The sequence below is a fragment of the Miscanthus floridulus genome, chromosome 13 (assembly GCF_019320115.1).
Source record: "Miscanthus floridulus cultivar M001 chromosome 13, ASM1932011v1, whole genome shotgun sequence".
NCBI lineage: Eukaryota > Viridiplantae > Streptophyta > Magnoliopsida > Poales > Poaceae > Miscanthus > Miscanthus floridulus.
In genome coordinates this window covers 70,740,014-70,754,613 of record NC_089592.1, presented here as the reverse complement: position 1 = coordinate 70,754,613, position 14,600 = coordinate 70,740,014, and the positions used below count along the sequence as shown (strand labels likewise).

The 14,600-nt window shown below is 46.6% G+C and overlaps 1 protein-coding gene across 1 annotated transcript; it reads left to right on the top strand.

Annotated features, from left to right (window-relative positions):
* The first annotated feature begins 2,758 nt into the window (after positions 1–2,758).
* LOC136500327 (mitochondrial uncoupling protein 5-like) lies at positions 2,759–4,688 on the top strand. Its single transcript, XM_066495665.1, has one exon. It carries the CDS (start codon positions 3,471–3,473, stop codon positions 4,452–4,454), a length of 984 nt encoding a protein of 327 aa, XP_066351762.1. The 5' UTR covers positions 2,759–3,470; the 3' UTR covers positions 4,455–4,688.
* The last annotated feature ends 9,912 nt before the right edge of the window (positions 4,689–14,600 follow it).

Below are 14,600 nucleotides of genomic sequence, written 5' to 3'. Positions count from 1 at the left end.
CGCCATAGAATCAGCACACATAGCCCTTACCTGGCGCGTCACTGTCGACGAAATCTGGTCGACGATCTACCGAGGGGTATACCCGCGGTAGTAGATGAATTGGTGGAGTTGCACGTAGTACGAATCGGATGGTAACAGAGACACAAGGCACAAGATTTATACAGATTCAGGCCGTCAGCTTGATGTAACACCCTATATCATGTGCTCTATTATTTTGTATTGATTGTGTATCAAATTCGATATCCTGTAAAGGGGATCCCTACTTCTCCTTATATACTCTGGAGAGATAGGGTTACAAGAAAAATATCATATTTGATATTATATAATAAATTATATCTTTATGTAGTCTTACGGTGCACGTCTTAATCTTGTAGACTGAGCCATCTTTGAGGCGTGGCCCATGTCTTATTTTATAGGGTTCCGGAGACCATACCCCACAAGAGGTAGCTATTCTAACCAACTACACCTATTCTAACCACTCTTGCCCTCGTGTTTCTCACTGCCACCACACATCAGACCATCTCGCTCCCATTGCCCAATGTCATTTCTAGGAGTAGCTACCAATAACTTTCCTGGCTTAACCGATTTTAAACCACTTCTAGTTTATGTGGAGCTTTCGGCCTTGAAATATTTGGCATTTTTTAGTGTATAAAGACCAACACCTCTCACTTATTTTAGCACCCCTCTCCCTCTTTACAGAAAGTACACATTTTGTATTGTTAAGATAAGACTTTTCGCTCATGATTGTTATTTAATATATTAATATGTTACCCAGACTTTTAATCATATAAGTAAAAACTTATCACGTCGCCCTGCAGATTAGCGTCAGAAAAGCATATCGGGATCCGACTAAAATTTAGAAGGTATCATGTGAGGGTGTCGTATGTGGTGTAAGATATTAATAAGAAAATAAATTACAGAATCTGTCGGTACTCCACGAGACGAATTTATTAAGCCTAATTAATCTGTCATTAGCACATATTTACTGTAGCACTACCTTATCAAATCATAGGCTAATTAGGCTTAAAAAATTCATCTCACAAATTGATTGCAGGCTATATAATTAGTTTTATAATTGATCTATAATTAATACTCTATATATGTATCTAAATATTTAATGGAATAGTGACTAAAGTTTAGGAGAGGAAATCAACACGCGGGCAGGACAAGTCCACGGCTGAGCACTAGTACCACAGCACACAACTACGAAGTCCGAAACCGAAAGACAGCAGGAAAAGGCCAACGAAAGGTACAGCCAAGTCGACCCAAGCTGGTGCGAGCACAGGTTTAATGCACACTGCTCGCAGGGTCAGAGATGTTGACGTGTTAGGTTTCCCGTCGCGCGGAGAATTGCTGCTCTTCCAGCCCGCACCAGCTGCGACCTCGCCTCGCTCGCCCCCAGCGTCTCTGGAACGGTTGGAAGCTGGACCGTGCGACCACGCGCCTCTACTAGTCCACCAGCGGCGCTTCCACGGTTCCACCAGCCAGCAGGGTGCAGGAGGGAGTCCAAGTCCACGCGACGGACGGAGTCCAGCGCAGCGACAGGGCCGACGCCGCGCTCGTGGCGCGGTCGCGCGGAACGCCGGCCCAGACGCCCGCGCAAACAGCCAGATCCAGACGTCCGGAAGAGTCAAGAGTGCAGGTGGTGGGTGGGGGCCCAGGCGCAGGCGGACGCGGCGAGCCGCCAGCCCGCCACGCCAGGACGCCTGGACGAGTGGCGTCGCCATCCCAATGATCCCGTTCCAACCGGCCGCGCGGCGCGGGCACGTTTCGGTGAACCGATGCACTGGCCGGCACGGCCGTGTTGGCTGGCTCCGTCTGGACGGTGGACGAACGAGCGGAAATGAACGAACGGGCTTGATGACCAGGCGGCCGGCCGCTGAGGCGTGCGTGAGGCCTGGCAATGGCAAGTGGCGGCTGCGTGGAGCACGGTAACAACAGCAACTGGCGCCGATCGAGCTGACAGCTGAGGCTGTGCGAGAGAGCAGTGCATATTCGATGCGATCTGTGCGGTGCTGCTGGCTGCTGCTGCTGCGTTCATGGGTGGACTGTACGGCCGCGTCAATTTACCGCAAGAATCGGAGAAAAGAAGAATCCTCAAAGCGAAAGGGCGAGGAAATTTTAAACTGCAGAGGCGGTGTGAACTGTAAACTGCAGCTGTGGCCTGTGGTTAATGCCGTGATGGCCCGATGCGACGATACCCAAGTGTAAAACGGGCGGCTTCTAGTCTGACGAATTCTTGGTTACTTTACCCTTACGAACACCATTTAATCTAGACGTGGAGAGGTCATCAACGGTGGGCTCGTAAACTCGACCAGCTCGACACGGTTACGCAGGGAACCGATCCAGCATCCCGTTCCAATTCTGTATTTGGGCTACCGCACACCCCCCCGCCCTCCAGTAGTAGTCCAGTGTGTCCTCCACTCCTCCTGTCTAGCCGGCCTCCGTCCTTCCGCTGCCCTTTTGCCTGTGTTGTGTGTGTGGGAAAAGCGGTGTACCGGCGCGCCCTTTGCCGTATCGCGCGCCACCCAACAAAAAAACGAATAGAAAAACTCCAAAGGAAATGCCAGCAGCCGTTCGTCCCCAAACCCTAATCGAGGAAAGGGCCCACCAAGGCCACGACGGACGGTCCAGATCTGGGCCCAGCCGCTCACGGACGGCCGCCCCGCGTTCCAGGCTTCTTCCAGCTGCGCGCCCGCCCGCCCTCCTATATGCTCGCGCCGCCGCACGACGTGCGGAAGCCGTAGGCAGTCGGCCGCAGGCCACCCAACCCACCGACGCGGCCACAGCCAGCCGTCCGCCTCCCCTCCCCGGCTACCCCAAACTCCGCGTCAAGGCGAAGCGACCCTAGAAAGCTCTCCTAGCTCGGGCGGCCAGGTCGCCATCCTCTCCCACCCGGCCACCCCACCCACCTCCCTCCCTCCCTCCGCCCGCGCCGCGACTACGAATCTGCCTTCCCCAGTCCGACCGCGAGCGCGAAGCCCAACCGCGACGCCTCCCTAGCCCCGGTTCGTCTCCTTCCTTGGCCCTTCCCGCGCCGCGCGCCACCCCCGGTTGCCAACCCACCCAGCTATAAATAGCGTGCCCTCCCCGCCGCCTCCTTCCCCACACCATCCGACGCCGAGGAACAAGAAGCAGGAAAGCACGAGCAGCATATGTCACAGAGGGCCAGCGTCCCACACTCCTCCTGCATAGCCTTCGCGCTCCATTCCCATCTCCTGGTCTCCAGTGAGATGTGCCCCAGCTCCTATTGGCAGCAATAGCCTCTTCTAATCTCTGCCTTCCTTTTCCTTTTCTTCCCCCCTTGGTTTTCGTTTCGGTTTGCTCGAGCTAAGCTTTGAGCTTCCGTTTTTAGATTTTGGCCTTTCTTCCTCTTCTTTCTTTGCTCTCCGATCCAGTCGTCTCTCCCTGACTCCTCCTGACAAAAAGAGAGACAGAGGGAGGAAACCGAGGCGACAAGCAAGCAAGCAATGGGTGTCAAGGGATTCGTCGAGGGCGGCATCGCCTCCATCGTGGCCGGCTGCTCCACGCACCCGCTGGACCTCATCAAGGTCCGCATGCAGCTGCAGGGGGAAGCGGCCGCGGCGCCGCAGCCGGCGCTGCGCCCTGCGCTCGCCTTCCACGCCGGTGGCCACGCCGTCGCGCTCCCGCACCACCACGACATCCCGGCGGCGGCGGCGCCGAGGAAGCCCGGGCCGCTGGCCGTGGGCGCGCAGATCCTGCGGTCCGAGGGCGCGGCGGGGCTCTTCTCGGGCCTGTCCGCCACCATGCTGCGCCAGACGCTCTACTCCACCACGCGGATGGGGCTGTACGACATCCTCAAGACCAAGTGGACGCCCCAGGACAGCGGCGGCGTCCTCCCGCTGCACCGCAAGATCGCGGCGGGGCTCGTGGCAGGCGGCGTCGGCGCGGCCGTGGGCAACCCGGCCGACGTGGCCATGGTGCGGATGCAGGCGGACGGGCGCCTCCCCCTCGCGGAGCGGCGGAACTACGCCGGCGTCGGCGACGCCATCGGCCGGATGGCGCGCGACGAGGGCGTCCGCAGCCTCTGGCGCGGGTCGTCGCTCACGGTGAACCGCGCCATGATCGTCACGGCGTCGCAGCTCGCCACGTACGACCAGGCCAAGGAGGCCATCCTGGCGCGCCGGGGCCCCGGCGCCGACGGGCTCGCCACGCACGTCGCCGCCAGCTTCACCGCGGGCATCGTGGCCGCCGCCGCGTCCAACCCGGTGGATGTCGTCAAGACGAGGATGATGAACATGAAGGTGGCGCCCGGCGCGCCGCCGCCGTACGCCGGCGCCGTCGACTGCGCCCTCAAGACCGTGCGGTCCGAGGGGCCCATGGCGCTGTACAAGGGGTTCATCCCCACCGTGATGCGCCAGGGACCCTTCACCGTGGTGCTCTTCGTCACGCTCGAGCAGGTGCGCAAGGTCTTCAAGGGCGTCGATTTCTGAGACCGGCGCCGACGAAGATGATGACGACAACCGCCGCTATGCTACCCGTTCGTCACCGCGTTCGCTGCTACGAATAACCCGCTGCTGCTACCTAGAGGCGGAGGCGGCGACCAAATGCTCAATGTCTTTGCTTGCTTCCCGTGTTAGCCTTGTGTTCCTCTCTTCATGCATCCTGTTGTATCTGGATGGATTTGACCAAATGCTCAATGCAATTTACCAACATTTTATTAAAAATTGCTACTGCGTTGTCTCACAATTCAAAATTGCCAACATTTTATTAAAATTACTACTGCAATGTCTCAAAGGCTTTGTTGTTGTTGTTGTTGTGGTTGTACTGCTGCAATGTCTCACAACTCACGCCTTCATCTCGGTAAGCTCCAAAGATGTTGGAACTGGAACGAACTGTGATGAATAGAGAATCTGCTCCACAGTTTTCGTCGATTTATTTATGTTCTCACCATCACCAGTGTTCTGATTTATTTTTGTTGGATTTGACGGCCTTGAGCGAACCCTCCCCCGGTTCCGCCTGCTCGATGCTGCTATAGTGCTATGTGCGGGACGTCACAAGATCCCGCGGAGCCAACGGCAAGGCGGCGACGTGTCGCTCGATCTGCAAAAAAAATTGATACATGTGGTACACGCACGAGGCACGACAAGGACGTGCATGTTCGGTTGGTGCTGGTTTGTTGGGGGAAGAAAAACGCTATTAACTGGTTGATAAGTTCTGGCTGAAATCAATAAGCGAATCGGCAAAGAAAATTGTTTAGTTTTTGGGCTGATAAGTTTGGTTGGTGCTGGTTTATTGTGAGAGAAAAACACTATTAATTGGTTGATAAGCTCTGGCTGAAACCAATAAGCTTTCTTTCTTGACACTGGAAGATTCAAATGAAGATCTGCCTAAAAAGCGGGCAAGTTCACACTGTGTGAATCACACGCAAAGAAAAAGGAAAAATGTTCTGTCGGCGACTGGCAGTGCATGATGCTGATGCAAATGGGGGTGTCACCACGACATTTTAGAGACCAATAGCAACGGTAGTTAGTGCGGTTCTGACGGTGGCCGCCTTTGGCTCTACTGTCAGTTACCTGACCTAGAGCACAATTAACCAATGATGCTCCTGAAAATTGGTTGCCAACTTTGGCCGCAACAGCAGCAGAACTGTTGCAGGGGCGAAGGACGCCACCACAACTTTGGCCACGTCCTAGTTTTCTTGGAGCTGGCCATGGCCGACGTCCAGTTCGATGTTTCTTGTCAGTCATGACGTTACAGTCTCCAATTCAAGCACAGACTGCACAGTTGAGCGTTCAGCCGTTCACCTTCAATACAGGTTCTTTACTTTTAAGCATAACCGTTGATATCAACTGTAACTCTGTAAGTCAGGCAGTCAGCAATGTAAAACCAACAGATCTTCTTGAAAAACCATGTATGTCCTTTCCCTTCATGCGCTTACAGTCAGCTCATCTAGTTCTCCCATATCCTGCGTGCAGACAAGGGCGATGCTGAACAACGCGAACCATATGCCCGTGGAGATAGTAGTGGCAAAGAAAATTCGACTGAATTGCAGTTCCGGAACAGGTAACAAGAACAGGAATTTCAGCCTCAACTTGCACTGATCGATTGTAGGAAAGAAACAAAGTGTCAACTTGCTAATCATTAATCATATCACTTTAGCAAGTGGGCACACTGTTCATAGTATCGTGTTATTTTGAGCTATGGAAAGTTGTCCTGAAAAATTCCATTTGCAGAGCTAGAATATCAGAGTATTCAGTGGCAGCCAATGAAAATGCTGGCATACGCTCATTGGAGACAGACACTTATATTAAGGGCATGAAGTCACTAATATAGGAATGGGGTCCATTATCAAAGGCATAGACTCTCGTGTATAGAAGATTAAAGCTAACGCACATACCATATATCAGGCAGAGTCTCAGTAAGATCGCTGTTTGCTTTGAACTCTCCCAGGCAGAGCTCGCGACAGGCAGAGATTCTGGCCCCAGGCGGGGGAAATCGAACGCCTGGGAGAAGCTCCTGCGCCAGGCAACTTTGCCAGAGGGCAAAGCAAACAGGCGTGCATCAAGAATGAATAGATGACTGACTGGAACATACAATTAGGCATATGTATCTAGAATACCTGCAAGAGCAAGACCACAATTAGTGCAATGATGAATTGATGCCAAGAACTTGGGTTTACATATACATGATATGTATGTCTAAAAAGAGAGCCAAAGAAATTGCCAAGATTTCGACCCCGCAAGCATATTTTACCTGTGAGGATTTCCCAGAATACACCATCGTAGAAAAGGGGTATGGTCCATTTGCCAACTGAGCAAGAACAGGAGATATCCAAAGAAGATGCTGTATTTAACAATATATCTCCAGTACAATTCAGTCATAACAAACTATGATAAGGTCGGATATACGGTCTGATGTAAAGATAACTATTTTTTAGATAAATAGGCGGATCTTCAGTTGAGAAAGCCAAAAACAGAGTTCAGCGCATATGCCCATCCTGCCATTTCGATGAAACGGTAGGAGCCTCCCAGGAGACGCATATACCTGATAGATTGATCGGCTGTGCCAAGTCCCTACCAACTCCAACCAAATTGTTGTGAGCCTTTCGTTCAAAAAAAATGTTTTGAGCAAATATAAGGTCATCGACTGGCTCCAGATATCCATGTTACAATCAGAATAGCATGACGCTCAAACTCCAAACTGATAAGAAGGTTAATAGAACACAGTAAGTTACACGGCTGGTATGTTTCCAGAAACACAAAAGGTTGTAAGCTTCACAATAAAATGGAGAAATTAGTGCACCCCTAACCTTGGCCATTAGATAGAGCAAAACCAAAAGGTAAAGAATGTAGAGATCATTAGAAACCCAGCCTAGGAGGAACTAAGCAGTTTTTCATTAATCTATATCTATATATTGTTTAATAAAAGCAAACACCCACTAACTTTTCAATCTCTGCATACAAGCTATCCATGTGTCACCTCCCACTAAATGCCACATCATCTCCAATTAAGTGCCACATCATCTTCCCCTAAAGTACAACTATTATTTTTCATATATCAACATACAAGGAATATCCACATCATACTATTGCTTGGCCGTCACATTCTCCTATAACTTGGTCGAATATTCTATTAGCATTTCATCAACATACAAGGCAATGTTATACTGCTTGTTTGGCAGTCACATCCTCCTATAATTTATTAGATTGGTTCATTAGCTTAGCCAGTTTTGACGGTCTATCTCAGACATACAATGATGCAACTAGGGACCTAGATGCAACATCTTTATCTCTAAGAAAATCCCGCTGCAATGGGCAGGGTACTGTAGTTAAAGAAGGAACCCAAACTCGAGTTAAAAGAGGAGTCAAGCCTAGATGGTTGGGATCCACATGCACACTTTCCGTCCCAACCGATTGAGCTAGGCTCACTTCCTTAGAGATCATTACCAAGATTTATCAACCAAGTACACATGTTAGCACACTAACCACCTGATAAAGTTTTCATTTGTCCAATGCACCCAGCTCCTTAGGGCCTATTCGGCTGGTATTAAAGCCGGCTGAAGTTGTTTTGTTGTGAGAGAAAAATATTATAGATTCTAGCTGATAAGCCGGCTGATTAGTTCAAGCGAACAGACCCTAAGGAGCTTGCAATCTTTCTTGTGAAGTTGCATGGATTCAACCAAAAGCGATACAGTTCAGACAATATCATTATTACTTGGACAACAGGCTTAACCTGCAACATATTCAGCCACACGGTTTAAGAAAATAAAAAGTCTACACCACTGACATCCAATGTTTACCACAAACAAAAAGAAACCACCACTTCTCTTTTCACAAAAAGAACTGTCATGTTTTAATTATATATCTTCGACAGGAACATAGGTGAAAAGTGAAGCAGATCACAAGAAAGAATTGCAGATGGACCACAAAGTTCCATGAGAACACTGAACACAAGTTCTCTTCAGGCTTGAAGTGAACCAGAAATCTTTAGTTGACAGACACTTATACAATCATCTGGTGGGCTGAATTGAGCAGTACTCTGTCGGCCTATTGGACTTGGCCCACTTGTGTTTTTCAGCTTGCCACTAGGACAGGTTCCACGAGTACACTCTATTGGCCTATTAGACTTGGCCGACCCACTTGTGTTTTCCCGCTTGCCACTAGGACAGGTTCCATGAGTACACTACTACACTCTGTTGGCCTATTGGACTTGGTCGGCCCAGTTTTTCAGCTTACCACGAGGACGGGTTGCATTGAGATTGCCCAGCCAACAGATTAGATTCCCTCATGGTACACCAAACAAGTACTTACTCATTAGCTATCCCTAACTTTTGAGACAATTAGAGGTGATTTCTTAACTAGCTAAATTTTTTCTAGGTAGGTAACCTACCACTTTTCAAGAGCTAAAACAGATTAATAACATGAAGTTACATGAAGGTCTTACAAATCAGGTTTGGCATCATTCCAATGTTTCACCTAAAGGCCAGCTTGCACATGATAATTTGTGCGCACTTAAGACATGGGTGTACTCTGCAAAAAGAATAGGCTCATCCTAACCTAACCTCAATACGATATGCACATCAAACAACTACTCTGTCTAAACAAATACGATATGTACACAAAACTGCAAGAAAAAAAAAACCCTTCTATCCATGCTCAAAATGAGTATCATCAAGGAATAAGCAAGCATATACATATGAAAATCTATCTGAATCATAAATCAAAAGGCTTGGGACATTCAAAAAGACATATGAGCTTTTCTCCAAGTGTGTACTGAAAACACCATCTGATCTAACACAAAATTTATGTGCACTTGTAACACCAATGCAAACTTCAAAAGAACAGGCTCTGCAGGTGCACCTAACCTACAGAGGACATACATGACACATCACGAACAACACAAGCACTCAAGTACAAAGCAGTTTGCTTAACAATGTATTCCTCCCTTGTGTTAATATGAAAATTTTAGAATGACGTCTTAGTGGTGAGCTGGTGATATGAACATACCTGTGTATTTCAAAGATGCCAGGTTCCTAAATCAAAGAGTTTCTAGTATTACAGAGGAAATATTCCAATAAAAAAAAACTAACCTAGATATCAGAAAAAGTACTCATGGACAGAGATTACAATATTCATACCAATCATATGGAACCAGGTAGTGGACTTCTGAGTTTAGATCCCAGTATCCCACCTTACTGAACTTACGGAGATGTTGCACTCTCTTAGTCTTAGTTTAGAGTCTGTACTCAGATCTAGATGAAGGATAAATGGCCTGTTCACTTGAACTTATCAGCCGGCTTATCAACTAGAATCTACAGTATTTTTCTCTCACAACAAAACAGCTGCAGCCGGCTTTAATGTCAGCCGAACAGGCCTAAAGATTTTCCACATCCCTTGGAATGAAGTAACGGGGTCGGCAACTTTCTTTCCCTTGACAGATAAGAAATTTCTCATCCAAGGAAATTTGAATCCATTTCTATCAAACTTTAATTCCCTTCACAAGGGTTCTTGGAAAAATCATTGAAGAAAGTTGACACTAATGAATACTATATTAAAAGAATAGGCACAAAATAGGTGAACAAGTTTATAAAATGACGCAAAACCAAACTTTTGAACAGCACAGAGTTCTAATTAAGGCAATTTCAAACGTAAAATGCAATCATAGGAAATCCATCCAGCCATGTTTGAAAAGAGAAGCCTCGTCGAACAATAAGCATATGCACATACATATGACGGTGATGAAAAGAAGCTGCCTGACCTTTCAATATCAACACTGATCCAAATGCTAAATCCAAAGCTTGGGGATACTTCAAGTTGGCAAATGAACCTTTGAGCTTTTGTCCAAGTGCAAACTGAAAACTCCATCTGTTATCTAACATCTACTCTGTTAAAGCTCTAACCATGTAATAAATAGCAAAAGCATTGTCACTTACAGAAAGGATTCTTATCATTTTGGTTAAAAGTGGATTATTAATCTAGTGAACTTTAGAATGGCAGATCCCATGCACAAAAGGACCACAAAAAATAAACAGTGTTCCTACCCATTTTCAACCACCTCCCCAGTGTTCGCCTAAACGGCTGATTAAACGGCCACTAAACGGTAAACGGTGGTAAACTGTTTTGTTTAGGGGTAAACGAAAATTAAACGGGGTAAACGAAAATTAAACGGTCAAAAAACGAGAAAAACGGTCTAAATGGCCTAACGGAACGGAGATAAACTGTATTAAACGGGCTAAACAACTGTTTAAACGGTTGTTTAGGCGAACACGAGGTAAATCTAGTTCAGTTTTGTATGGATAAATTTGTATACTTAAGTTTATTATATTTATAAATGTGTACACTTATATGTTACATGCATAAATATCTATATTTGGTTCTTTTCACATGCATAAATATATATACATACTAAAATAATTGATTTTTACTCGGATAAATATGTATAAATGCTAGAATACTTAATTTTTTACATGCACATATATAATTTTATGTATTTTTTTAAGTACAAAACCATTTAGACCGTTTAACTTCGTTTAAACACCGTGTAAACAGCATAAACGCTAAACGAAGGACGACCGTGTAAAGACCGTTTACCGTTTAGGAAAACATTGCACCTCCCAGAACATAACAATAAAAAAGTTACTTACTGCAAAGGTTACAAAGGAGAGAAAGAGACTTTTAGTCACCGACTATTCTGTTTCCATCAGGGGCAATATCAATAGTAACAAATTTTAGAATGATACTCTACTCTTACGTGAACATATAACCTCTTTATTCCAAAAATATGTCAGGTTGGTAAACTACAAAAAAAATTGATTGTACAGAGCAAACATACTGATACAAAAACTACGTACCTAGTGGTGATTTGAATGTGACCTTTGTGGAGATGAACGGTTGAGCTATAAGCCAAGGTCCCATGGACGCCTGATGTGTGTAAGCCTGAAGTGATCTAGCGATCAGAGGCACTGCCTCTGCCTCATGATCACTACTGAATGTCATTCAAAGTGTATTCAACGTAGGTATCTCGCCTTAAGAAATTTAGTGCATGTGCACCGCAGCAGGTAGTGATGGTACATCACTGGCAAGTAGATGATACAAACCAAGGAGAACAACTTTAATATTAGCCCAGGCCAAACACTTCACTAAGCTTCTGTACAGATAGAAGTTTTAACAAGGGAATCCTAAATGTACAAGGCAACCACAGCAAATTTTCGAGCCACATTCAGAGAGAGTAGCAACTTCAAACAGTAAGCATGTGCACTGTACAGATAAAAGTTTTAACAAGGGAATCCTAAATGTACAGGGCAACCACAGCAAATTTTCGAGCCACATTCAGAGAGAGTAGCAACTTCAAACAGTAAGCATGTGCACAGCAAGTGGACTGATCTTTCCATATGAAAACCAATCCAAATGCTAAATCTAAAGGCTGGATATACTCTAAAAGGACTTGTGAGCTTTTGTCGAAGTGCATACTGAAAAGTGAAAACCCCATCTGAACTAACAACACACACTGTCAAATTGACAACCTTGCCTAATAAATAAAAAAAGCACTTGTCAATTCCAGAAAGGCTTCTTCACTTAGGACAAAAGTGGATTCTTATTCTAGTGTAACTTTGGAATGGCTGATCTGCACTAGAATAAAGGACCACAACAAAGGGACCACTGTTCTACCCATTTTCGACAACCTGTCTCGCAACATAAAAATCAGAAAGCTAATTACTTCAAATGTCACAACAGAGAAAAAGAAACCTATAATCACCTATTTCCATTAGAAGCCCTCTGAATCAAAGTAACGTTTATACAATTATGCTAACACATTAATGATTACTTTACATGTCTGATCGTGTAACAGTTGGCAACCCTCCTGAAGAGAATAATAACTACACCGAACCCGAATTAAGTCACCAGTATGAAGCATGAACATTCTGCAAGGTGACACCTCGAATCTCTGAAAAGCACATCCTACCTATAAACAACACCTACACCACACACATGATTTAAAAGTCCATCGGTTCCGCGTGGATTATCTATCTCACTCGTTCCTGACACTGACGGGGATTTTCAGGATGCAAATAACCTACTGACACATTATATCAAACACCTAGAACGCACCACCAACACTGCGGCCACCATCAGCACATATGGCGAGCGTGTGGTGAAACGAACTGGGACTTCAAAATGAAATTTCGACTCTCTTGCCTCTCTGTCGTTATAGTCCCAGGATACCTCGGCTATCACGGACGTCCACTTTTCAGATAATTACAAAGTCATATAACACATCAGAGTACAAAATTAAGCCTATTACATTAATCTAGTTAGAAGCCCTCAGGACTAAATCAATCAAAACACCGGAAATCTAAATGTAGGAGCGAAGCTTGATGAGTCTTCAATCCACAGGTATCCTTGAGAGTAGATCTGCAAACAACTACCATTCACAACACCACAGCGAGGCAAGAAATCTGCACACCACTAGATGTGTGCAGGCCATGGTCAGCACCGAATGAGCTTTGGAGGAAAACAGAAAATAAAAGGATCTGGTGATCCTAATAGTTTGGTTGTAGTTTGCATTCTTAGCGCATGCATAATAGCATCAAAAGTAATAATATCTTCTCAAGTCCCAAACCACACTCTCATTCTCACCATCCACTCATCATCATCATCACAAGTCATCACTCATCATCCCTCACAACACCCTCAGTCTCTCAGTCTAGTCGACAAGGCGGCTTTCGCACGCCCCTCATCTCAACGGTCTCAAGCCGGACCTTATCTTCAGGGGGAGAGAAGCAAAGCACAAGAGATGCTAGTGAGCTGAACCCTGCACATAGGTAAGTGATCATATCCGAGATCGCGGCTATACGTATAGATTATTAACCTTTGCAGAGAGTACACTGTTACCCCACATGAACACCGCCGATGAATCACCATCAGCGATGAAAACCGCCACCGCAAACTAGGCCAACTAACACCAGTCCTGTCCACCCGTCAGAGCGAAGATATATAGACGCCACTATATAAGCTGGGGTCGTGTCATCGAGGTGTCACGGAGTAACCCCCGCCCTCTTGACACTAGTTGCACAGGCCCACATACCGCGTGCCTACTCACTCCCACAGAAACTGATGGTCGCATGCACTACTTTGGGCAGCGGGCCCCTTCCCCGTTGGCATGTGGTGTGCACGAAATTAACCCGTGATTTATAGCTGCAACTTATGCCAGTCCTTAGGTTGGCCAGAGCGAGCACCTTCCACCAATCCGTGTGCCCTCAGAGCACTAGACCCACCCCTCAGAGGTGGTCTATCCACAAACTCCTCATCCCAATACCCCTCGGGGACCGTACGACGTCCCTCCAGGACTCTGTGTTCCCGTCACAGGAACTACCCTTGGTGCACTCCGTACACCACAACAACCTCTCACTCTAGCCAATATCTCCAAGAATCAGGTCAAGGGCAAGGAAAATCTCCAGAACTCCTCACATCACCACCACCCACTCGGGATTCACCGCTCCCGTCGCGTATCAAACCATATACCTCATGGGATTGCCTCACGGCTAAACCCCATCCACCATTCACATCATCCAACATCCATCACACATCATATAACAAGGAATATATGTAATTATGATGGAGTAAATGCAAGCAAGCAGGCAGGCATATATAAATGTGGAGCTGGGTAATCCGGGGGAAGTGGTTTTAATCAAGGCAATCAAGTCTCAGGCAAAAGCATGCATCACATATTCTAGCAAAGAAACAAATATAAAGTGCTAGCAGTTTCTACCTTGCAATGTCTAATAGGATTCTCTAAGAAAAAGGTGCTGCCATGACACTTGGGTGTAGAGGAAGTAGTGGTTCGCATCTCCGGAAATCATTGTTGTCAATCAACGGGAGTCTCCTTCTCCATCCGAGGCGTCCTTAATCCATCCGAGCTCAAATCGTCGCTACGCAAGACAAAGCGAGAACGACCACCAATAAGAAGCAATAAAACCACGATAAAAACCTACCTCATCTAAACTCAAAACAGCACCAGGAGGTAGAGAAAGATTTTAGGAAAATTATGAAACTAGTTTCATAATTTTTGGAGCTAGGATGAAATTGATATGGATTTTTGAAGGTGGGGTGGTGTTCTGAAAGACAAAAGGAAAAAAA

Bases quoted from the DNA above. Each gene is read 5' to 3' on its own strand.
- LOC136500327 (XM_066495665.1), top strand. From the start codon at position 3,471: ATGGGTGTCAAGGGATTCGTCGAGGGCGGCATCGCCTCCATCGTGGCC.